The 26,014-nt window shown below is 47.1% G+C and overlaps 4 protein-coding genes across 5 annotated transcripts in view; 3 read left to right on the forward strand and 1 right to left on the reverse strand.

The window, feature by feature from the left end:
* Positions 1-26,014, forward strand: part of LOC111081371 (Down syndrome cell adhesion molecule-like protein 1 homolog) — a 92,573-nt gene that overhangs the window by 7,567 nt on the left and 58,992 nt on the right. The gene's annotated exons all lie outside the window — the stretch shown is intronic.
* On the reverse strand, positions 7,958-8,527 carry LOC111080993 (protein nemuri). The gene has a single exon (XM_022376894.2). The coding sequence runs from the start codon at positions 8,471-8,473 to the stop codon at positions 7,958-7,960; it is 516 nt and encodes a 171-aa protein (XP_022232586.2). The 5' UTR covers positions 8,474-8,527.
* LOC111079635 (cysteine and histidine-rich protein 1-like) lies at positions 10,319-11,401 on the forward strand. The gene has a single exon (XM_022376888.2). It carries the CDS (start codon positions 10,319-10,321, stop codon positions 11,399-11,401), a length of 1,083 nt encoding a protein of 360 aa, XP_022232580.2.
* On the forward strand, positions 23,135-24,510 carry LOC111080989 (E3 ubiquitin-protein ligase NRDP1). Its single transcript, XM_022376890.2, has one exon. It carries the CDS (start codon positions 23,340-23,342, stop codon positions 24,333-24,335), a length of 996 nt encoding a protein of 331 aa, XP_022232582.2. The 5' UTR covers positions 23,135-23,339; the 3' UTR covers positions 24,336-24,510.

Genomic DNA, 26,014 nt, shown 5'->3' on the forward strand with positions numbered 1-26,014 from the left:
CAACCCAACCCTTCGGCTTGTTTGTTGAAGCTTAATTAACATGAAGTGTGGCCATAATTCACCGCTGCATGTTGCATGTTGCATGTTGCATGTTGTATGTTGTATGTTGTATCTGTGACCATTTGGGGCGGCATCTTTAAGCTGCGTCCTTCCAAATGCACTCGTGTAAGCCGATTAATGTCAGTGCCAATGCGATTAGCTTCGAGCGTCGACTTTTAGCACTTAAAGTGCATTTCCCATAAACTTGCACTGTCCGCTCCTTGACCTGAACTCCGCTTCCTCGTTTTACCCCCTTCCTCACTGTCTCTCTGTGTCTCCCTCTTTCTTTTCAGTAGTTGTCTTCCTATCTCTGTCTCTGGTCAGGCAGCTTAGTCTTTGCTGTATCTGCTGTATGTGTCGCAGTATTTTATAGTTAAACTTTCGCCCGGACAGGCAACGCCCTGCTCTTGGCCGTAGTAGTCCCTTTGACATTCCCGTGCATCGTTCATTTTGTTTTCCCTGCAATTTTCTTCGTTGTTCTACACAATTAACAGCCATTGCTGTTACCCACACTCACACCCCTGCCTGTGCCCGTGCCCGTATCGTGGCGTCTACTAGCTTTGGGGCAACATTCCCCTTTGGCCTGTTTGTTTGTTTGTGGGCTGAGCAGGCCCACTCTCTCCCTGCTGCTGCTCGGTTGTTAGCCTTGTTAGTTGCTTACGGGCGTGGCTCAATGTAATATGCGTTTTAGATTGTAGACTTGTAGCTTTGCTCTTGTGTTGTGCCTGTCGCTGTCCCTGTCCCTGCCTGGGCCTCTGCCTGTGCTTGGGCCTGGTCCTTGTGCTGTGTCGTCTGCTCATCCCCGTGTATTCCCTCGCATGCTGTGACTGTGACTTGCATAATGAGTAACATGTTTGTTGAAGGCCATTGAGGCTTGGCTTGTGGCAGGCTTCAGCCGCAACGTTGTTCCCCAGCAGTGAGCTGTGTACATTGGCTGGGGTGGCGTGGCTCGTATCAACAATTGAAGGCGTTTAGAGAGAGGGCAAGAGACTGCACTTTAAACAATATAACGAGAGCATTTGGAATTTTGCATTTTGCAGAGAGATGCGGCAGCGTTGAGTCTGAAGTTTGCCATAGAAAAAAGCATCTAAATATTATTTAAAAATAATATCAATTATAATTTACCATACTTTATACGTCTGCTTATTCTGTGTGAATATGTCCAGTGAAATTGGACTCAATAGCCTGCCTCATCTCATGGCCAATCAACTAGATGCGATTCAATTGAAAAAGGAACGGCAAGAACCGGCATCTAAAACTATCCAGAGCTATCAATAGCAGTTTGTGACTGTGGGGGTGGGATGGAACAGCAGCAACAAATGATTTAGAAAATGATTTATGGCACATTCATCTAATTACCAGGCACCCGCAGCGTGGGCAGGACACACCACACAGGACACACAGCAGGAGCCAGCAGGCCACAAAAAAAGCTAAAGCCCGAATGCTGATGACAATTGTGTCCCATTTGTAGCTGTTGTTGTGGGTGTGGCCGGATGTCTGGCATGTGTGGCATGAGGGGGGGCAACTGTGTGTGTGTGTGTGTGCTTGTCAGCAACATCATTGCTGACATTAATGACGCATGCCATCAGTCAGAGCACAGAATCCCGGCATCCCTGGATCCCAGCCATAAGGGGGAAACCCCATGCCATTGATAGGTTCAGGGGCCTGGGCTGCCTAAGCCTTTTTCCGCGATTGCAGCGCATCAATCGTCATCAGATGGGCCAATGTTGTGGCTGGCTGTAAAATGGCTTTCGTATTAATATCGCATCAATTATAATTTCCAGTTGACAAGCGAATGCGTTTTAGCTTCCCGATTTGTTGCAATTTTTTTGCGCGCTCCCTTCCTTCCGCCTTCCGCCTTCCGCCTGTTGCCTCTTGTCTGCTGCCTGCTGCCACTGCCATCCGTGCATTGTGTATACGCCTGGGTGTCTGTTGCAGGTTCGTATCCCTTTCTGTGATTGACGTTGTATCCTGCTGCTGCTGCTGCTGCTATTGCTGTTGCTGTGGTGTGTCTGTACCCATTTTCCATCGACATTGTAGCCCTCAATTCGAATTTAATTTACGTTGCCAGCACGTGGAAAAACGACCAAAATATCTACGTTACATTTGTTTTTGTATTTCTTTATTGATTTATCATTATGCTTGTATTGCATATTGGATATTGGCTTGTTGCTGCACAGGGTGTGGTCAGCGGCAGCGCCAGCGCCAGCTTGGGCTAATGATTGTTTCCGTATAAATGCCAAGTGATTATAGGCAGCAGCAGATTACTTATCCGCAAGCTTTAAGTCAGATACATTTCAATTAGCCATCGTTAATGCTTTGCCAAATTAAAGAAAATTCTATTAATGGACAGCTCCAAACAGCGCTGCAAGTATCCAAAAGATACGACCATCAGCTGTCCGGTGTATATATCGCAGACAGGAACAAATCAAAAACGAAAACGAAACGAAAACAAACCAAAAACAAGATTTCAAAGCTTAGGGCGCCCCCCTTCGCCTGCCCTCCGACGATTGTCGGAAAAATAAACAAAACTGCAAATTTTATCGTCGTGAACGTTTATGCACAAATTGCTTCCAGGTTTGAACACAGCTGTCTGTCGTGTCTGTCGTGTCTGTCGCCTTATCGAATTTCAGGACAAGGATACCGCAGACTCTAACTTGGAGAAGGATGCCCGGCTCCAACTCCAACTCCGATTTGTGTAGAGATGTCGTTGACAATGGCGCAGATTTTGCGTGAAGTGCTCCGCGGCAGAGTAAAGTTTTCATGCTCAAGGCGTGAAATGAAATCGACAGTAATTTGTGTTTATCTGTTCCTCTCTCTCTCTCTCTCTGCCATCCTCCACGACAACTCCCAACTCCAGTCCGCCTGCCTGTGTGCGAGTGTGTCTCTGAAATAACAATTGTGACAACTTTTCCTACTGACAATGTCTGCTGCCAGTAGTTACGAGTATGTGTGTGGTGGGGCTTTGGGCGTGGGGCAAAAGTTGCACAACAGGAAATTACTTTAATTCGAAAAGTTGACTTTATCAAACTATGATATCTAAACGACTGACTCACTGACTCACTGACTGACGACTACTGGTGTTAATGTCGGCGACAAATATTGTATCTGCGACTTAGAACCAATAAGCCGGCGCTCCATCATATTGTCATATCGCCAGGCGTGGTGGCGGGGTAGTGGCTGGGACAGCCACAGCATTCTGCAGGGGGGGCAGGCATCCCTAAGTCACTTTGATGGCGCATAAGTAAGTGCCAATGAATTATTCATGTGCTATTTATACAAAATCGAAATGATAATCGTTCACTTTAGCATTTAAATCAGTTCATGCCCCAGCCACAGCCCCAGTCCCAGCCCCAGTCCCAGCCCTTGCCTTACTTTGTGAGTGAGCCCAAGGAGCACACACAAATTTACATTTCATAGAGTGAGGCAATGGGAGATTTTTCCCTTTGGTTGATGCGCCCAAAAATCGTAGATTTCTACGTTCTCTCTCTTTGCCAGCAGAGTTCTTGCTGGTGCCTCTTTTGGTATGCAATGTAGTTTTAAATCGAGCCATAGATTATTATATTAAAGGCCTCCTATTCGAGGTATATTTGTGTTCCATTGCCAGAGGATTCTCTGGGCAAAAGCCTCTTTTTCCAAATAAAAATGCCCAATGTAACCCTTCCTCAACGAGCATTTGTTCAAGTGGATCTGCTTATCGCTGAAGTGAAGCGATTTCCATCAATAATTATGACACCAGATGTGTGCCGCTTTTCATTTCCTTGCCATTTACGTTCTCGCCTCCCCGTGCTCGTTGGCTGCATGGGGGGGGGGGGCTGCAGGGGGGGTGTTTCCGTTAGCTATAGCAATTGACATTTATGGCTTGTGCAGGCATGCAAATCCAGCGATAGCACGCCCCACCACACGCCAAAGTGTGGGCACAATGCGGTCGAAGAAGGGGCCTAGAAGCAGCGGGGCGGGGCGGGTGGCACTTATGTGGCAAGCCACAAAGTGCGGCGGGGGGAAGAATCAAGTTCCTATCTGTATTTATTCATAACTGCAATTGCGATGCCCTTTATGCTCCGCATATCCTTTCGAGTTGCTTCCGAGTGGGAGCGGCGGCACACGCATTGGCAAGCTGTCGAGCATGCATTTTTCTGTTAAATTGTCTTGTTGAAAGAAAATCGCACACACTTAATGCCTTGACAGGAAGAAAACCCGATTTGCATGTCACTGCCAGTGTCAGGCACTGACGGGACTGCCGGGACTGCCGGGAGGGTGCCCTACAGGAGCTGCCTGGAGCTAGTGGTGGGTAGTGGGAGGCAGCGCATTCGCATTCGCATTCACATTGTTGAAATGCATTTCACTGCTGACAGTTGATAAACGACAAGCACTCAGTGCGAGTACTTGGAGTGTTCAGCTCGCTTTGCCCTGCCCTGCCCTGCCACATGTAGAAATGGCAAACGGATGCCCGTAGCGTAAGACACTCTCTACGTATTATTTCAATTCGCGATGTGTCTCGAGCTCTGCCCGTGAGTGATGATTGTTAGACAAGAGCACACAGCCCCACCTCCCATTCCAGTCCCATTCTTTCCTCACTTCCAACTCCAACTCCTGCCTGTTCCTCGGCTTATCGCACACTTGTTGCCGGGCTTTGCATAATTTATGATCTTTGCTGTAATTGCTCTATTTTATGTCTGCACCCAACAAAAACATTTAAGGGCCGGGGCGCGGCGCGGCGACGCAGGCATCTTCTTATCGCTGGAGCGGCGGGGCACAGATTCGGGCTTCGGCACTTAAGCCCTTTAAAATTTATGTCAAATGCATTTGTAAAATATGCCAAACGTACGAGCAGTAAAACCGATTTCTGTGCCATTTAAACTAACAATCCACAGTGGGCCCCACAAGCGTTGACATTTGTTAGCCACCGAATTTTGGAGCTTTCAAAAGTATTCTAATTTTATATAAACACATTTTTGCTGTTTTTATTTTGCACCCCATATTAATGGACATTGAGAAATATAAAACATAAAAATAAATAAAATATATTTTGGCGCCACTGTGCGACAATGTCGATTCTGAAAGAAACAAGGAAAAAGTCTACCGACGCCTTGCACGCCATTCCTGTTCGAGGAAAAACAACGTTGCAGCGAGGAAAAAATCTTGGCGCATTTTCGTGCCGTCGCTTGTGGGGGAATATTCGTGCAGGGAAAATTTAATTTCAGTGCACGTTGGCGGTCTTCGGTTTGTTCGTTTCCTTGTGCGCCCCGACCACATATGCATATAAGTTGCAAATGCTACAAAATGGCGACAGCGGCCACGTTCCCGGTCCCTGTCCCTGTCCCGGTCCCGGTCGGCCCCCGCGTATTTTCCAGCATGTGTTGTCTTTATCAGCATCGCCATCGTCGTTCGTTCGTTCGTTCGCCCTCTCTCTGTGTCCCTCTGTGGGGGGTAGTCGGCGTGTGTTTTTTTTTGCTTGGCTCTTATAGGAAATACATTTAGGACATTTTTGCTGCTAAGAACTGAGAGAAGCCGCTCGCTTTGGCTCTGGCACTGGCACTGGCACTGTGTGTGTGCTCCTCATCTTTTATCTTAATGCAAATAATGCAGGCCCCATGCGAAAGTTCCCAACGAGTGTCAGTTAAGCTCACAACTCCAATGCCATCCTCTTCCGCCCCCCAGAAGATAGGCAGGTGTGTGCACTATTTACACACGAGATAGTGCAGCTCGAAATTTGGTCACGAAATGCTGAAAATATTTGCTGGCATTAAGCAAAGTGGGCACGTGGCAAGGCGAGACACAGGCCAAGCGAACATTTTAAATTCACATTTTTGAATGCCTGAAACGAAGCGAGGAAAACATTTCACATTGCTGCTGCTGCTTCTGCTGCTGCATATGCCACAAATCAATACGCACTTCTGTGTAAATATGTTCATGCCTCTTCCCACACATATATATATATATATATGTGTTTGTGTGTATGTATTGTGCAAATAAAATGGCGCCAACAAGCACGCACCATATTGTATTTATGTAAATTTATTTCCGTTACATTTCCGCCGCTCAATTGAAAATCGTCGTGTGATTTTTACACATTTTTCCTTCTTTCTTCCTCTTTTAAACGAATATTTGTTCTCTCGTGGTTGTTGTTGTTGTTGTTGTGGTGCTTCCAGCCCAAGTAAAAATCGGCTCAAAAAAGCAACAACAAAAATCGCGTAACAAAAACAAAAAGAAGTAAATAAAACTGCCATGCATTTTCGAAGGCTTCGCGAGTTCTCTTTGTGGCAAGTCAATCTGAATAAGAGATTTTTATTCTGTATTAAGTTCGCTGCAAGAAAGTCAATCGGGCATCCAAGTTATTGAATATTTTTTCATGTTTCATGGGTCCATGGAACGAGTGTTCCAAAATATATTCTGTACGAATATGGCTCCAAGACATCCCAGATGGCTGCGTAACAATTTATTCAGCTGCTGCTCCAATTTTGTGTGCCGTAAGCAGCTTATAAATAAGAGCGCTACGCTGACAAATAATAATTGTAATGCCGCCCTGCATATGCTGATAATTTAATTTAATTGCATTTTATTTGGAGAAGCCTTCTTCTGGTCGAGCCAATTTAATTTCCCTTTGGCTTATTGTGCTATCTAAATTGTTTGGCTCTTTGGGCTTTTGTTGCTGCTAAAAGCCAAACAATGGCCATCTATTGTTTGTTGAATAAGCGCAGACAAAGGGCAGGACAGCGCAGGGCAGGGCAGTGCAGGGCAGAGTTTTTGCACGCCTCCTTGTGCCGATGAATGAATGCAGACACATGTTCCAGTTGAATAGGAAATTAATAGCAAAACTCTCACTGCACACTGCAAACTTCACACGAAACGCTAAGGGAGTGGATTCAATGATCCAATGATCCAGTGAATTCGCATAAAAGCTCATTATGATTGGGTTTGCCCCAAGCCCTGATGCTGCATGCATATGGTGCTGCACAATGGAGAATTCATATCAAAATGTATCGTGTGACTGACGTGGCTGCTGCTGCTGCTGCCTGCTGCCTGCACATGGGTTTAATTTCCTGCAGGCCACAAACTATTTGCGGCTTAATGTGTGCCGCCTGACAAACTCATTTAACATTTAGGAGCCATCTACACTCCAACAAACTCTTCGACTCTTCGACTCTGTTGCTCTGCTGCTCTGCTGTTGCTCTGCTGTTGCAGTCCAGAGAGTCCATGCCATGCCTCATGTTGCACCAAATGCTGTCTAAAAATTCAAAATGCTTACAAAACTTGAATGCCACAAAACTTTTGCCTCGACTACAGCACAAGACAGGCCAAGAACTTTGGCAGAGTGTAGCCGGGCAGGGCAGGGCAGGGCTGGGCAGGGCTGGTCCCAAGCCCGAGGATGTGGCAACAGGCCCAACAGTCACACTCCGAGACCCTCTAGAGCCAGGCAACATTGGCACATTCATCATTTTTGGGAGCTGCTGTGGCACAGTCCAAAGGCAGAGGCAGCAGCTGTTGCAGCAATGCTGCCGCGGCAACTTCTTGTCACATGTCACGTCGCCTGCACCACTGTGGAGGCAGGGGGGTGGGTACCGAGACAAAGAATGTGAAACAGGCATGGCATTTTCCTACTCCCACTCCTGCACCCTCTTGGCATTTTGGGGCATTTTTTCGGGGCCTTTTTTGGCAGTGATTGGGCAACGTCTTTAAAGTACATTTTGGGGTCGCGTTAAATACCTAAGGGGATTGCAGTTAAGGCATCGAGCGATGCATCTTTGGATTACAGCTGGCAGAGACGATATCCTTTTTGGTGTTAGGTCCAAAGAACAGCTGGGACTTCAGTTTAAATTATTATAGTTTATTTTTCGGTATATTTGGGCATGTCGTTCATTGAAAATCCAAAACTCCAGTTGGTGTCGGTGGGGGGGGTTTCCGCGGGTCCTTAGCCTTATCCACGGTTGCCCTTGCCGGAGCGCCGCTTCACGGAGGTGCGGCGACCGCCACGGGCGCCACGACGACCACCACGCCTGCGTCCACCACGACGACCGCCACGCCTGCGTCCGCCGCTCCTGCGTCCACCACGACGACCGCCGCGACGTCCGCCACGACGACGGCCGGCACGAACAGTGCGGCGGGCACGGGCATCGTCCTTGTTGGGTCGCACAATGGTGTCCTTTTCCTGGTCGGTTTCCAGCTTGTTGTCAGCTTGGGCGACATCGTCCTCGCTGCGGCCAGCCAGCTCGCTGCCCTCCTCCGCCTCAGGCTGCTGTTCCTGTGGCTGCTGCTGTTGCTGCTGCTGCTGTGCTGCCAATTCGGTCTCCTCCTTGCTGTCGGCAGTCCGCTCGACCAGCTCGGAGCCGCGCTTAGTGCTGAGCACTCGGCTGCGCTGGGCCGCCGCCTCTGTGCTGGCCACCAGGCAGCAGAGTGCCGCAACGGCAAAGATCAGGGCGTACTTGGCTGACATGCTGATAGTAGAGTCTACGAATTACAGTTGGTTGCTTGCGGAAGGCCGGAAGTGGTTGTGATGCTTTCGATGAGCCAGCCGTTGGGTTTTATACTCTATCTCTCCACAGCATCGTTCGAAATGCAGAACATTTCCCATGCATCTGTTCAAATGTCTGTTCAAATGTTTGCTCATTGCAAGACATTGGCTGCCACACCTTTGCACCTTTCCCCTCATTAGTCAGCCAGCCAGCCAGCCAGCCACTCTACCCACTCCACTCCCCCTGGCTCCAGCTGTGTTTGCTGTTCCGCCAGTCGATGTCTCGATGCTTTGATGCCATTAATTTGATCTTTTGTTTGCCGCTTCGGCTTTGGGCTTTGCCTTTCAACTGCAGCATATTTTCTCTGCGTTTCCTCTGCTTACGCTTCATTTCCTTACAAATTGCTTGCCCTCTGGCAGTCCTGCTACACAGCTACACAGCTACACAGCTACAGCTCCTGCCTCTGCTCTTCTGCACTCCCTGCTCTCCAGCTCCTCATGTTCCGGCTCTATCCTCAAATAATTGGTTTCGCCTTCTCGCTAACCAGCTAACCCGTTGGCCAGACGAGTCGCTGGTGCGGGGGAAATATCATTTAAAAAGAATAAACGTAAATAATCGAATTGTGCACAAAAGCGTTTTAGTTGCGCTTTCGTTTGATTTACTCGAACGTTGTCCGTGGCCGTGTCCGTGGCCGTGGCCGTGGCCCGACCCGCTGGCTGTGTTGGTTATTCAGCTAGGATCCGGATACCATCCATGCAGTTTTCCGCTTACAGCACAGCGTAAAAATTCACTGACCAAAAAAAATATACTAAATAAATTCGTTAAATGAGTTTTTAGTGAATATTTTCCTGGACTGCTGCTAATTAATTTAGCATTATTTATTTGAGTTGATTCTTTTGCCTGGACATATCTACATTATTCAGTCGATTTTTGTCGCAGTGTATTGTACGTACAGAGCACAATCAGGGACTATTAAAAATTGCAGAGCAAACAGCTTGCAGCGCTTGCGGCGATTTACTTGCGCGCTTTTAAATGAATTACAAATTCGCAGCTCGGCCAGGACTCGCAGGAGGCTCTTTAAGCCAACGATTTCTGCTGCTGGCTTGGCCTTTATCTTTCGGGCAACTTGCCAGCAATCAAACATATTTATTGCGCTTAAACGCTTTGCCAATATTTCCTGCTTCGGCAGATGTTGCGCCAGCAGGAGGGGCACGTGCGAGTGGAGTGGAAATCACGTGGCCAGCATTCGCTGAAATGATTTACAAGGGTTTATTATTTAGCCGAAAAAGCAGCTGGAGCGTTCCTCCAGCGAAAAGCTTTAAATTCAAGTGGTTCCACGCGACAGAAATCAGATGTGTGGGATGTGGGAGTCCTGAGTCACAAGCCGAGCAATGCTCCAGGAATTATTGGCAGACCCTTGCCTCCGATTTTGCAGCATTCCTGGAACCTGAATGAACGTACTGGAAAAACTAATTAAAAAGCGCTTAGTGTGTGTGTGAACAAAGGATTTGCCCTGGCAAAAGGGAAGCCCATGTCCATGTGCTCTCGGCAGATTAGCTGCATTGTCCCCATCCAGCAACCAGACGATACGCTTGCAGGATGACAGCTGTAAGTAGCAGGCCCCCCGAACCGAGAAATGTTCAGTGAGGCTCCCAGCAGCTGTTCAACAAATCAAAAACATTCCAAAAACTGTCATTCTAGTTTCTGCTTCTGCTTCTGCTCTAAAATTAATTCTATAGCAGAGAACCCGCCCGAGCTGCTGTTCTCGTATATATTTTTACATATTTGGCTGCCAATCCACTCCAGGAATCAGCCTGTTAGGCATCATGGAGCCTTCCACTTCCTCATCTGATTCATCTGTGGATCACTGCTGGGGAAATCTTTGCGAGTGCAGGGACGAACGTTGCTGCCTTTGCCGCCTGTTTGACAATGCCATCGACGACGAGCTGGCGAATGTGCCGCTCACCGGTCTCATGCCGTCAGGCGCCACAGTTCACAAGGAGTTCCTTTGCATTCGCTGTGAGACGATACCCGTGGGGCGGATCTTCCAGTGCCACAATGGCCATCTGATCTGTGAGGCGTGCTACCAGGTGCAGGTGCTGGACAAGATGCTGTGCGAGACGCTCGGCACCTGTCCGCAGTGCAGTGTCAGGATGTACCGCCACCTGCCCAACCGGAACATCGCCATTGAGTGGCTCCTGGCCGAGATGCAGCTGGCCTGCGAGCATTGCGGCACCAAAATGCCGCGTTCCGCCCTCCGATCGCACTTCCGAGGCGAGTGTCCCGGGCGCTTGGTGTACTGCAAGTACAGGCGCATTGGATGCCCATGGTACGGTCGACGCGCCGAGGCCAGTGCCCATGATGCGGCGTGTGCGTGGCCCTCGAAGACGGGCGCCGAGCTGATGGAGCTGCTGCTGCCCATACAAGCCGAGCGGGATGCCCGGACACGTGTGCTGCAGCAGATCCAGAGTATGGTGCAGCTGCCCAACCTGACGGTGCGGCTCGTGCAAGTCCTGCCCCAAGGACGCATTCGCAAGTTTCCCCAGAACCAGTTCGTCGCGGTGAGCAACTTGCGAGCCCACGCCCAGCAGTGGTCGCTGCTCCTCAAGTGGCAGACACCCGCTGCCGACGATGACAATCCGCAGGCCATGGGCTCGCTCCACCTCTGCCTGCAGCTGGATCCGCCCGAGGACTGGTCTGCCAAGCTGCTGGTTTCCTACACCCTGGTGCACGGCACCCACTCCGAGGTGTTCTTTCGCCCGAACTACTGCGAACGCTTCGAGTTCTCCAGCAACCAGCTGCGTGGACCGCCAGCCCTCGTCTACCGCCACACCATGGCCAACTGCAAGAAGCTGCTGCTCGAGCGCGGAATCTACGTACGCCTCCTGATCGCCCACATAAAGCCGTAGCCATTTCTGGCAAATAAATACATGTGTTTCGAAATGAGCTAGAGCTAGAGCTAGTAGCAGTCGCAGTCGCAGTCTCAATCCCTGTGCCAGTCCGAATCCCATTTGCACCAAGGGACGACACCTGCTTCGGGCCATGCTCTGACAGTTGGCCCGGCCGGGACCACACTCTTTGGGCCTGTGCACATTTGCTTAAGTTATTTGACTTTCTGCCGGTACCTTTCACACAAGCAGCCCCCAAGCAGCAAAAGGGCAAACGAGACGAGAGAGAGAGAGACACAGAGGGAGAGCAGCCTGCCCTTCCTTTTGTTTTTTTTTGTGTTGCCAAAACAATGGATTCGGGCTGGGGCCATTGTCTTACACGGTGATTCCCGTTTTATAAGCAGTCGTGAGGTGCAGCTGGAAAAGGGCAGGGGACACGAAGGCTGCTCTGAGAGCGTGTCAGGGTTTGCATTAGAGCCTGACATGCCTGCAGGGACAATGGCAGGCAAACAGAACGGCAGGACGACGGGACGACGAGCACTCGGCTATGTAAAGGCCATTGATGTGTGCTGGCTGTTGTCTCGACTTGATTGAGTTTTATGCACAGTTTGCTCGCTCTCTCAATTTTATCCACCCACTCCCCCAGCCCCCTCTCTGGAGTGTCGCTTAATAGCCAGCGGGCTGAGCACACACGTGCCACACATCCTTAATTTTAGATGCTTCTGCCTCAATCTCTCTGGCCCACTGTATCTGATATTTTTAGCCAGTTTTAAAGCAAACAACTAACTTCTCGTCTGTGTGTGTGTGCAGCTTAAACTTGGCCAAGTTAACTCCAAGGAAATGGAGTCCCCGCCCCCACTTATGCGTACTTCTGCCTGATCATTGCTCATTGTTGTCTGTTCACCGTTCGCCGTTCGCCGTTCACCTCTATTTGCTTTGCGATTTATTTTATGTATTCAAAAGCACAACAACTTTCCAAATCTCCATTTTTTCTCTCTCTCGTTTTTGCCTCCCCCCACCATACGTATGCTTTGTATGTTTATTTATTTATCTGGCTTTTAGCTAAACTTCAGGTCTAGCCTTTTGTGCCGAGTTCTATTTCAATGGATGCCAGCCAACCCCCCACCCCACACCACCCCATTCAAGCTCTGTCTGGCATAATTCGTTTCTCTGCATTTTCCTTGGTCTTTCACTCTTGACTTGTTTTTTCGCTAGTCCTCTTGGCCGGGTGGGCGGCTAGGGTGGCGAATGCAAGTCACTGCTTCCATTTGACGTCATTATAATTCGCAAGATAAACACATACCGACATTCAGCTACATAGACATACAAAATATAGGTATATATGTAATATGGAATATCTGGAATATTTAGACAGCATTTTTTGGTAGCTGCTTGGTACAGCTTAAGCCTCGCAGAGTAATGCAAAATTTGATTGAAAACATGGCCAAAAAAAAAAAACATAAAAAAAATAAAGAAATGCATATTTTATTCAGCCAGAGCCAGAGCCAAAGCCAAAGCCAAAGCCTTTTCGCCCGTGAGATAATCGATATTTGCCCCGTCCGGTTGTTACCTCTGCGCCCACTTCTTTTAGCCTCGTTGCTCTGGCTTAAGCAACACTTTCAAGTCAGCTTCAATTACATAGCCTTGACAGTCGTCTCCTTCTGCTGCTGCTGCTGCTCGGCCACGTCTCCCCACTGCCACTGCCACTGCCACTGCCACTTCAGCAGTTGCTGCTGCTAAAACGAATAAGTGCTTTTCTATTTGCCCTCTTCTTTTGTGCAAATTTTCAGCGCTTATGCAAAAGAAGACGTCGCCCATTATGCAAGGTAATCGAAGCGCAAAGACCCTGCACCAGCTCCAGCCTTAGACTCATCCTTGGTGCCTTGGTTTCTCCCCTACCTCTGGTCTCTCCTCTGCCTGCTGTCAGTGTGTCGAGTCTATCGATTCGAAGAGACAGGCCCGTAGCTTGGGCCAAGGCCAGATATCAGCTGGAGCTTGAGCCCAAAAACCAGCCGTTTCCCGTTTCCCGTTTCCCATTTAATGCATTCGAGAGTAAAGAGCGAAGCTAACTAAATTATGCACCACATTTCGCCAGTCAGTCACTCATTTGCCCCCTGAAATTAGCCCACAAGAATTATGATTATGATGTGTTCATTGTTTTTATGCGGCCCGCTTTTCGGCTGTCGGCAATTTGCCTCCTCCTCCCCCCTAAATACAACAATAAATACATACACCCACAAGTGTTCACATACATACGTATGAGTACACTCTCCCCCTTCTCGTACGCACGTGGTTCTGGCTGCTTGGGAAGTACTTACAAATCGTCTTTGGCTTTTATTCGCTGCACCCTCCACTTGTACGTGTAGGTAGGGCATACCAGATGATTCTATGACTTAAGTCGAGTTATAATAAAATATAGAATATAGAAATATAATATAGAAACATCAGCCTTGCTTCAGGTAATACCTTCTTGCATTAAAATACAAATTTATATAAATAAAATAAAATATGTAATACTTGTAAAATATAACGATAAATTTCCAATTAGCTGCTGCATCGAAAGTAGATGTGTGTACAATTTTTCATACCTATCTACATGTATGTACATGCTCGTATTAACTAGGCTTAAAAGGAAATTCGTTGCGACAGTCGTTGGATAATCAAGTGGTATCAAACCCGTCGATTTTCCCACGTATTTCCATGCGAATGCCTCTCTGGTTGTTTTTGTCTTTTGGCACAAGACTTTTGCTTACATTTCGGGCTGCTAATCACATGCAAATCCTTTTAAGTCGCAATGACTTTGTGACTTGAGCGCATAATAAGCTCATTTGTAATGGAAATAAGTACGCAGATACACACACACACTAGGACATTCAGTGTGTGTGTGAGTCTGTTTGTATTTGTGTTTGTAATAGCTGCAGGTTATTTGTTGTTGTGCGTCTCTGGCGTTGGCATTCACCAAGAGAGAGAGGACTGGCAGGGAGTCTCTGTGTGGAATTCCTTGCCTTTATTTATGTTCTCTTATGTACGGAAGTGCGAATGAGAGTGTGTCTGTGTCCCCCCAACCACATATTAAAATATGAATCTAATGTTCATTTTATACGCGTAATTTACGCTGCGAGCCATTTTGGGTGGCAGGCAGCTTCATTTGTGTTCACTCCATGCAGGATGCGATGCTCTCCACCTCCACCTCCACCCACTCTGTGGGTATGTACATATATCTGTGTGCTGTTATGTTCATTTTTATGTTGTGGCTGCCTTTCTAATTGCTTGCAAAATGCTTTAATTTCAACATATTCTCTGAGTAATTTAAAGCGCCAGCAGCTGCCAGCAGCTGCCACCAGCAGCATGCTAGTAGGTCAAAATAAATGTGAGTTAATGATGTTAGCATCAGTCGAGAGTAATGTAAATGGATACACACAAGCCTCGGATACTTGTATTCAATTAACTCAAGAGGATTAAAGCTGCGTAAAATATTTGCTTGATTATTAAATAGTCACATATATTTAATGTGGCTGAACATCAAATAAATCTTCAGGCCACTCCTAATTGCTGTGGCTACTAGAAATTTAATTAAAATTGAGTTGCCACCTCCAGCTACTTGGGCTTGCGGTGCAGCAGCACATTTAATGAATGTCCAAAGCCATTCCACATTATTTGTGAGATATATGATTTATTTGGCATCCTTTCAGACAGCCACCACATATGCTTGCCAATGCCAATTTGCGCTGCGCTTCAAATGGGAGCTAATTTATTAGCGAGCACTCCCCTGCCAGCAGGCAGGCAGGCAGGCAGGCAGGCAGCACCTTAAAAATGCTGTAATAAATGTCACACATGCCACTGCAGCAAGTTATGGCCACGCATTTGTCACTCGCTACGCGTACGCGTTTCGCAGCGGCAAACAAACAAACAAAAAAATAGCACCAACAAAAAACCAAACGAGAGAGGGCAAACCCGGCAGAACTGAGGTGGAAAAACACAAATAAATACGATAAATAAAAGTATTTTTAATTAAAATTTCAAATGAAGAAAACGCACACTTGAATACGAAAATAAGTGCAAAAAGAAATCACTGAAATATGATTCTGGAAAACAGAAACAATTTATTTTCGCCCAAAAACAAAAAATACAAACGAACTTAATTTAGAGGAAATTAAATAGAGAAATATCCTGGCATGAAATAACGAAAGAAAAATTATGGAAACGAACCTTCCGCCAGACACTTTCGGCAGGTAAAGGTTAAAGTGATTTCTCGTAAATAAAATCGATTTATTTTTTGGTCTTAACTTCAAATACGAAATTCTCGAGTTAACTTTTTCAAAGTTGGGAACGTACGCCAAAAGAGAAATGAGAAAATGAAATGCACGAGGAATAATGCTGCCAATTATACGCAGAAGAATTGTATTGCCGGAATTATTTATTTCGTTTTTGTTTGTTGGCCAATTGCAATGAGCTGATTTTTGCTGTACGTTTGAAAGGCTGTTTTTGGTCGAAGAGAAAAACGAAAACGAAATAAATGGCTGGGCGTTTTTCTTGGATTGGTGGGGATTGTTGCAGCAGCTGTTGCATTCGAAGCGCTGATTATATAGTTTTCGTTCCACGGCACGCTTCGATCTCGGACCGTTGTCGTAAAAGTCAATCTCATTTGGACATGCCTTGACCCTTTTTATGTTCTTCTTTATTTTTTGTTGCTGCTGCTGCTGCCAGCTTTACTCTGATCCTTTCACACATATGTGCCGCTAGGGTACGGGGACAACTTAATGGCAGCATTTTCATAAAATTTTATTGAATTTAAAAGCGAAGCGCCAGCTACTTGGGCAAATATCATTTATTTTATTGTTCAATTCCGGAGTATTCCGGAGGATTCTGGCTGGACTCCCACGCGCCTGTGTGTGTGTCCTGCTTTGATTTCCTTGGCTGTCTGCTGTGCCAGTGGCAGCTGTGCCATAAAAACTAAGGCCAGCCCAACAACTAAACCGGGGTCGCTGGTTGTCCGTATCCCGTACCCGTACCCGTGCCCGTACCGTATACTCGTTCGTAGCCGTATCCTTCTCTGTTTGTGGCACTTTGGCCCATTCGTAATGAATGTTTATTGCACCGGACATGTACATGTTTTTGCTCTCTGTCCCGCCCTGGCCATGGCACTGTCTCCCATCTCATCTGCTGCCCCCCTGCTCCCCTCAATCCAATCCCCTCAATTCATCCTGGTTCGGCTGCTTTTGTGTTTTTCTAGACGTTTCTGGTCAACAAGACTGCGTAATTGCTTTTGGTTTCTCCGGCATGCAGTCGCATTGTTGCCTTAACGATGCTTCACTGTAAACAGCATGGCAATGTGGAAAGTTCGGAATGCTGCCAGGACGGGACAGCAGATCGCCTTGGCGATTATGTTTCCTCCTCGAGCGCTGCAAGCTGTGCGGATAAAGTAAAAATTGTGTTTACCTCAATTAAATTGATTGAAGCACTGCTCCAGTTCCAGAAGAACACTTGGAACAGTCGCATTGAATTTTAAAGCAATGTTCCTTTGGGTTCTATTTGGTCACTCACACGCTGCATTATGGGCAGTGGCCTCGGGTGCTGGACTGTACCAAGGGCATTCTTGTGTCGATCATTTGGGCTTGACTGGGAGCAATGGGCTATAGAATATGACTGAAACTAAATACTGCAAGGTACTATAGTTAAATTAGGAGTGGGAGAAAAGGGCTAGCTTCCAGGGCTTAAGCTTTGTGTGGCCTCGAATAATATACATATGTGTGATGGCATCCCTTGAATTTAAATCTATTGCCAGTGCCAAATATATCTGTTTCAACTGCAAATCAATTGAAGCTGACAACATAAAGCGGTTCTCTAGAACTGGCCGGAGACCTGTCAAAACATATGTAACATTTTAATAATCATAAAAGCAAACAGCGCGAGCCAAACAGCCAAAATACCCGCAACACAATCTAGTTAAATAATAAAAATGAGCGCTGCACACATATTAAAAAGCGAGGTGGCAGGGGGCTGCCTCCTGGAGGAGGACCTCGGATGCCACGGAAAAGTAAGTCATTGTTATGCATGACGCCAACTGCGAGAGCCAAAGCCAAGTTGAGGGTTCTGATTTCCATAAACAGCAACAACAAGTGCCAAGGGGGGGTGGGTGGTAGCCAATGGGATGGGTATGGGTGGGGGTGTGGATGTGGGTGTGTGTGGCCCTGGCTGGCTGGCAAAAGAGGCAAAAATATTAAAGATTCTGAAAACCATAATCTTATTGACGTGATAGGATTACACTTTGCTAAGTGAATTAATAAAGTATGCGAGTTTGTTGGCCAGAAAGTGTGGCCAACTACTTAGGGCGACGGGTAAGGCGACCCACTCAATATGATATGCACACAATATTATGGTCGAAAAATGGTCCAAACCGTGGTGTGTGGGTGGTGTGTGGGGGGAGGTGTGGGGGGTGTCGTCAGCATAACAAGTGAGGGGCTCTGGGACGTGGCCTGATTCTTGACAAGGGATGAGCCACGAGGCAGCTCTGCTGGCTGCCTGCACAAAACTTTTGTAGCTTTCAACTTTCAGCCAAGTTGCCTACTCAACATTATTAACATAATTTATCACGACAGCGACACCACCAGAGTAAGAGCAACAGCAACAGCCAGAGCCAGAGCAGCTCAATAAGGTAACACTTTTGTTCGGGTGGTCCGGCTCGCTCCTCAAAGTTTTTGTCGATGAAACTTTTTTGCCAGCAGCATATTCATTACACAATCATTATGGGAGGGCTGAGAGAGTTTTATTTTCTGTCAACGATTTCATTAACAGCAGAGCACAGCCCAGACCACTGGCTGCTCAAACTTGATTGCTGGTGAAATAATTATGTCATACCAATAATGATCAATCATTGTTCGATTTGCTGGCCAAACTTGATTGGAGTTTGCTTCAGCAAAAATAATAAATTGGCATTTATTGTGATGACTTGCGTCAGACCCCCCGAGGGAGCATTTAAATCTGCAGATTTCGTGCTATTCTTTTTTGCGTGCTGAAAATCAAACTCTGGTCTCTTTAGGCTTAGTTTTCTACTGAATGAACTGTGTAAAAATAAATGAAAAAGTGAATCGGTGCGTAGAAATAAATATTGAAATTATTTGAGGCTTTCAATGCAATTGGCCAAACGTTTGGCAATCTCTAAATGCCATTTAGGGAGGGACAACCCTTGCCAAGATTGAAAACTTTTCCGATTAAGACGACGGGCGGAGAGCGTTGTGCCCTGGCAATTGATGTCATCCAGTTCTGCTGCTTCCAATGCAACGCCCATAAAAAAGTGCTTAGCCATTCATTCATAATTCGAAAAGTTTTTCGGCCTGGCCAACTCTGGCACGGTACGGGACGGAACGTCTTGTGCAAGTTCCTCGAGCCGTTGGCCATTAAAAAGTTGTGCGCTCTCATTTCAATTGCTCTGGTCTGGACCATCACCAGCAGCAGCCCCAGCTCCAGCTCCAACCCCAGCCCCAGCCCCAGCTCCAGCCCAAGTTGCTAAGCAAATTATAAACTATGTGCAAATTTGCACTTGGCAAGGCGAACGACATTCTATGCAACATGCAATGGAAAGTGTTGAAAGTGTTGCACAAACATTTCTGCAAGTCTTTGCGGGCACAAAGTTTTACCCCCTTCTATTTTTTACTCTATTTTGTGTAGTGTGTGTGTGTGTGTGTGTGTGTTTATTTTTTGGGCTTGCCAATAAATGCAAATTGCCAGCCAATTAAATGGGTGGCCGGAAACTGGGCCGCAGAAGGGTTGCGGGCGGATAATTAATTGCTCAGCAATGTGCCTTAAAGTCGTTTGACATTTGACAAAAGCTCCAAAAATAAGTCAAATTATTGCTCAAATAATTCGTTCGTCATTTATTGTTGTGGCTGTCGCCAGCCAGCTTGTAATTAATGCAAATTAGATATGGACCTGCGACGAAATGAGTTTTTCATCAGGTCTAACAACTTAATTAGCTCATAAAAATGACGCCCCAAAAAGCTGTTAACCCACCCACCCCTTGGCCTGCCTTGCCCCAGACTTTTCATGTTGCTGCGTGTTGCGGCCACTTAAGCGCGGCACAGATTGCCAATGCCCCCCGCCCCCTCCATTCTGGCCACAGGATGCGGCTCTGTAGCCGGAAATGCCAACCGCTCGCCAGGGCAGGTCGTAGGTCACGGCGTAGGCGCAAAGCTAATTAGTATTAAGTGCTCTTGCGGCACTTGAGGCCTTCTTCCCCTCGACTGGTGTGTATTCCTGTTCCAGCCATCGTTGTGGGCTTTGTTGTCGCCTCGGGTGTGGCAAAAATATTTTTGTGTGTGCGGTCAGTTGTTAAATTCCAGCAAAACGTTCGCCACACCACAAAAAACAACAAAAAACAAAAGAACACATTATGTGTGGAAGCTCTAAACGAAGCTCAGATACTCTCTGTGTGGTATGGAATATTATTTGAATTTCTGGCAAGCTCTTTCAGTATTTAATATATATAAAAGAAGAGCAGATATTCATTTGCACAAGCCCCACCATGTTGCTGACTATGCCCAATGCCAGAGGAAACATCGAATGCCTCACAAAGGCCATTGCCACTGGCATGCTCGTACAAACGATTTAGTGTCGCTTCAGCGGACAATAAAGCCAGCCGCCGAGTCACAGCAGAATTTGGATTTTCCGGCTAATTTCTGCGTGGCTCCCTTTTGATCGGAGGAGGGGACTGCAATGGTGATGGGACGATGGCTACGTTGATTACGGGGCGATGGTGATGGCAGGTGCCTGAGGTTGCAGGGTCAGCAGGTCACTTAAAACAAACTTTTAAGCTTTCCGTGTGCATGTAAAAATGTTGTAAGATTTTTTTTTAAAGATACGCAGAACTCCTTTGAGCAACTTTACTGTGGTAAGTGCCTATTGACCTTTAGCTTCACCTTTCAATTCATCAATTTACAAGCAAGCCAATTATCTTATTAAAATCCCACTGTGCCGTGCCCCCTGCCTTCTTTGGCCCCATCTGAGAGCCGGCTCGAAGAGGCACGTAGACGCTTTCCGTTAGCTCAACTCATTTCCGCCGCTCACATGACTTTATGCAATAACATCCAAATAAAATTATCTTATCAGCAACTGAAGCATCCTGCGTGTCCTGCCTGAGTGCGTGTGTCTGAGAGAGTGGGCTAATTTTATTGCATAAAACTTGTGCTTATTGCTGGCCTTCCGCCTCCCGCCGCCTTGCCCATGTGCCACAGAAAAATTGCACGTTCCGGTCATACAGTGCGAACGTGACCGCTTGGCCAGAGATCGGACCAGCTCCCGAACACACGTCCCGGCCAGAGCTCTCGCTCTCAGTGACGATGTCCAGTGACATGTCCCATTTCCATGTAATGACCATGGCTTAGGGCGGCAGGGCAGCATTCCAGTCGCAGTCGCAAGTGGAATTACAGTAATTCATGGTAATTTTTTGTATCTTTTTGCGGGTGGCACGGAGCACGCAGCACGCAGCACGCAGCACGGATGACAATTTGCTTGTTGCTCTAGGAAATGGACCGTTATGTCAGTACAACTATTTGACACGATGATAAAATGTACCGTCAAATTCCTGTGCGTCTCATTGTTTCCAGCAAGAAACTAAACCCAACTTTATATAGTCAGGCATTTGTGGCTGCAATCGAAGCTCAGAACGCAGCCATAAAATTTCTACTTAAGGCAGCCAAATGTGATCGCATTTATCATTAGTAAATACTGCTTAAAAATGTTAAAAATGGTAGCTTACAGCTCTCACCACTGACCAGAGAGATCGTTTGCTACCCAATCATTTTCTTAGCTGTTTTGTGACTTTTATTTGTATTTATAGCATCAGCTAAACGGTGCTCGCTTGCCTTAGATACTAGATTTGAGATCCTCTAAAATGATATCAGCCAAGTCTGTAATATTCTTTAACATTAAGCGTTCTTTATTATGATTATTTCTGGCTAAGTTGCAGATTATTTCCAGCAATTAGAGCAGGCAGCAGGCAGAAGTGAATTTTATATTGTTTGACTAGCAGACAAGCCCAAAAGCCTTTGTCAAGCGCATTCCCTGGATGACTATCAACCGAATGGCAAATGGCAGATCCGTTGAGTCCTGGCTTTGGCTTCGGCTCTGGCTCCGGCTCTGGCAACTTGAGGCGAATGTGGCACGTACGATTGCTGCAACGATACGTATGTACATACATTCTGCGGTGAGCATTTGTAGCTCGTTATGTAATGCATATGATGCTACCGTTATTGGTTGTCTGTGTGTGTGTGCAGGTTCAACGGCGCTCAGCAAAGCGGAAGTGTTGATTTTCATTAAATATTCGTTAGTTCAATTGGAAAAATATTGCTGTTGTTGTTGCTATTGCCATTGTTCAAAAGGCGAGAGATTGTTGGGCTGCTGTGGCTGTTTAGCTTATTAAATTAGCCTGCTCCACTGGGCTCTGTACGATTGTCGCTGTGGATTGTCCTGGTTTGTATATCCAAATATCGCAGTCAAGTCAAATGAAAATTGCTGATAAATTTCTCTAATGCGGTTCATCAGTTCGGAAATGGCTAGGAAATATTATTGATACTCGTTATGGTCGATGGTTAGTGGTCACAAAAATAGAACAGAAATAGTCCCGGCTGCTTCGGCTGAAATGTAAGTGATGAAAATGAATTGGTAATAATCACAAATGTTGATTTATGCGCTGCAGCCTCTCACCTTGGGCACAGCCCTAAAATATTTACTCAAGTTTAAATAACTTTTTTGTTGTTGTTGTCCAAAACTGGAATGCAAGTTCGTACCCAATTTTGACAGCTGCATTTGGAGATAAGCAGCCAGTGGCTCGATGTACAGCCCAAAATTGCAATTCAAAGAAGATGGCATAAGGCAACGTTTGACAGGAATGAGAGAGAGACAGACATAAAGATAGTGAGAGAGAGTTACAGCTAGAGCTAGTGCTCGTGCCTAGTTGTCACACAAGTGCAAAAATTCAGACAATAGGAAAATGCCATTGCAAAAGGGGAAAACATGAAATTTAATATACAAAACGGATGAGATGGCTGAACCCATATTAAATTTAAAACCGAATTTCCAGTCACCCATTGTCTGCCAAAGCATACCAGAGCCAGAGTCAGAGCCAGAGCCAGAGTCAGAGCCAGAGTCAGAGCCTGTGCCCAACTCTGCCACTCGCAATCTATTTATATAGCAGTTCATATGCGATGGTAGGTTGATATAGTGTAAATATTTTGACATGGCAATATGTTGTCACAATCATGCCTGTATGTGTGTGTGCGTGTGTGTGTGTTTGTTCAGTATTTCGGTCATTGTTGGAGCTTAAGATGCAGATGGAGAGTTTATTTGTTTGACCATGTCTCTGCATTTGCAGTTAATTTGTTAAAATTTCACTCCATAAATAAAACTGTACTTGGCGTCGTTCTGCTCTGCTCTGGGCTTGTTGTTGTACCATAAGTTTTCCAATTTGCATACTTCCGCAGCAGTTGGAACTGAACTATAAATATGCAAAAGGGCTTACGACCGCACCATGTGCCATGCACCACCTCAAGGAACTCCCCCAACTGCAGCGAATAGTTATGGGAGGGGGCAGAGGATTGCCAATGAATGGATGGCTTTCTGTTTACTGTTTGTTTTTGAGTTGGTTTCACTTGCGCTCGAATTGAAATTGAAGTGCTGGGGGGCAGGGATGAAGAAATGAAGACATCTCCGGATCGGAGTTCACATTTCAATTTCATTCGCAAAGCAACCCATGGGAGAGTTGTTTTCCCATTCAAAGGAGAATACAAAAAGCAGTTCACACTTTTTGGGGCATTGAAAAAATTACTGTTTGGAAAACCTCGACGCAACATTCATATTTAGTACATAAAATTCCCAAAACCGAGTTTCTAAAACAACAAAAAATATTCGCCAAATAAATCCCTCCACTTTTTCCCGAACGAATCACCCACAAGCAGCAGAAGGCATGGGCTTCGATATTAACTACATTATCGGCAGTGTTGACGAGGAGCTCATTTGTCCGATATGTACCGAGGTGATGGAGAATCCTGTGCAGTCGCTGCACTGTGAGCACGCCTTCTGCAAGGACTGCATCGAGAAGTGGATGAAGCTGAAGTCGCTGTGCCCCGTGGACCGTTCCGAGCTGGTGCCGAGCCACCTGGTGCCAGCCTCGCGACTGATGCGCAACATGCTCGCCCGCCTCCAGATCCGGTGCCCCTTTGCGGAGCACGACTGCCCGATGGTGATGCCGCTGGACGAGTATCGCGCCCATGTGAGTGGCTGCCAGTACAATCCCAAGGTCTTGGTCGACTGCAAGAGCTGCGCCATGCAGGTGCCCAAGAACGAGCTGGCCGATCACAACTGCATCCTCGAGCTGCGGAATGTGTTGCAGATGAAGGGGAAGGAGCTAACAGAGGTCAAGGACGCCCAGCTGGGCCAACAGACGCGAATCGATTCCCAGTGCCGGGAGCTGGAGCTGCTGCAGTTCTACGTAGCAGCACTGCGCTCAACCAGTCCCGTGATGCGCGACGTTGGGGACCAGCTGGACCACTATGCGCTGTCCCACTGGAGCGCCAGCCTGCCACGGGCACGGGTGACCAACTGGGGCAGCGTCATCTCCACGCCGGACAACCAGATGCACCTGTTGGTCAGGGACAGCCTGCGCGAGAGCGGCTGTCCCATGCACCTGCTCAACACGATGGTGGAGCAGTGCCACGAGGAGCGCTGGCCCGTCGCCATGGCCAACCTGCAGCTACGCCGCGCCAGCCACAATCAAATGACGCAATTTGTGACCAGACTGATCAAGTCGCTCGCCACGGGCAAGCCCTGCCTGTGCATCTTTGGCGTCGACAACCGCCACATGCCGGAGAACCTGCGACCGAGGCTGGGCCTGACCATGATATTCGTTGACAGCGTGGAGGAGGCGCCCAACGGTTTCTATCAGGACAACGTGCACCTCTAAGCTGACAGCAGAAAACACAAACGTATTTTCCAAGTCAAAATTTAATTTGGTCTCCGTAGTTGGCTTGGTTTCCCACCTTTTGTTTTGGAGCCCACAAATACGACTACACCGCACAAAAAAGTACACTTAAATCAAACGAAACTCAAGCACAAATATAAACGTATTCTGGCTGGTAGTTGTGTGCATTATAACTGGATAAATCCGACGAAATGTGTGCCTGATTCGTAACCGAATATGACACAAATAAACGTCACCTTTTGATGACAGGTATGCCGGGAGGAATGTTCGTGCCATAGCTAGTGTGTGCCTGGCTGTGATCTAAAGCTGAAACTGTAACTGAACTCTCAGTACGCACACAATTGAACTCGCGCTGAGTGCAGCCAAACTTACGGCTAAGTGCAGAGAGAGAGTGCAGCGAGTTATCCTGCCTGAATCGCAGTTAACCCTTAATTGGCAACACAAACTGCCGCTTCCTGGGCTGCTGGGCTGCTGAGCTGACTCAGTTGACACTCGTTCTTCCCGGCAATTACGCGGCAATTAGAAAAGCTCACTGCACACCCTGGCGTATGCGTAATGTTCAAGCGAAATTAAATAAACGCATAAGCCTGGATTGAGGTCGCGCATTGGCTGCTGGGTGGGTGACTGTGTGGCACGATGGTGAGCCGCTGAATCAAGTAAAACTTGTAATGGAAATTCTGAAAGTTTTGCCTGTGGCTGTGGCTCTCCGCTCAGTTGACGGTTCGCGGCAGTTGGCGACACTATTTGGGAAAGTTTTACAAATTGTACAAAATTTAATTTGCCAACTGAGATAAATTTTTAGTGCCAGTGCAATTTCAGCATACAATTGGCAAAGATATCAGATCAAATGGAAATTTATGGCTACTTTTGTGGACTGAATTTGAGTCCAAGTTGGAGTCCAAAGATTTATTCCTGCAGTACGCAGCTGGCTTCAATCTGGGCTTCAAGCTGACTGCAGCCTGGCATTCAACAGCTCAACGGAATGTGCACCAAATTAGTGTCAAATCGTGTTGGACTTGGACTCTTTGTGAACTAATTAAGTGGCCGGGTAAGCCACAAGAGCATGTACTGCCAAGTTGATTAGGCAAAGTCATTGTTACAAAGGACGCCGAGTGTTCGACTAACTAACCAACTAATTCTGCAGCTAATACAATGATAGATGCATGCACCTGGGAGCCAGTAGACAGGAGCCAGCAGCCAGGAGACGGCTTGCCGCAAGGTTTGCTGCAAAAACCAAAGTCGCATGCAACAAAAGCCAAAACTTAATTAATATTTACATGAGGCATCCTGGGTCCAGGCTGTTTGCCTGCTTGGGCGGCTGGGTTGGCTGTTGGCTGTTGGCTGATGGCTGCCACTGCTGTTTGTTGGTCTTATCTTCTTGGCTGTCATGTTTGCATATGTGCAGGCGCCGGTTTCTTCCTGTAGGAGCAGTGGCAGTGGGGAGAAGGAGTGTGGTGACTGGATGGCTGGATGGCGCCTCGCTTGCATGGCTGCTAGAAATCAATTCGCATTGTTAACCCCTGATTGGATATTATTGATTCAATTTGCTGCCAACCGACCAAAACATGTTTTATGCATGCCCATGCCCATGCCCATGCCCATGCTGGTGCACCTCCCCTTGCCGCCCCCAGCCATGCCGGTGCATGTGTTGCATGTGCTGA

The sequence above is a fragment of the Drosophila obscura genome, unplaced genomic scaffold (assembly GCF_018151105.1).
Source record: "Drosophila obscura isolate BZ-5 IFL unplaced genomic scaffold, ASM1815110v1 contig_179, whole genome shotgun sequence".
Taxonomy (NCBI): domain Eukaryota; kingdom Metazoa; phylum Arthropoda; class Insecta; order Diptera; family Drosophilidae; genus Drosophila; species Drosophila obscura.

Coding starts and splice junctions, on each gene's coding strand:
- LOC111080993 (XM_022376894.2), bottom strand. CDS start 8,473: ATGTCAGCCAAGTACGCCCTGATCTTTGCCGTTGCGGCACTCTGCTGC.
- LOC111079635 (XM_022376888.2), top strand. CDS start 10,319: ATGGAGCCTTCCACTTCCTCATCTGATTCATCTGTGGATCACTGCTGG.
- LOC111080989 (XM_022376890.2), top strand. CDS start 23,340: ATGGGCTTCGATATTAACTACATTATCGGCAGTGTTGACGAGGAGCTC.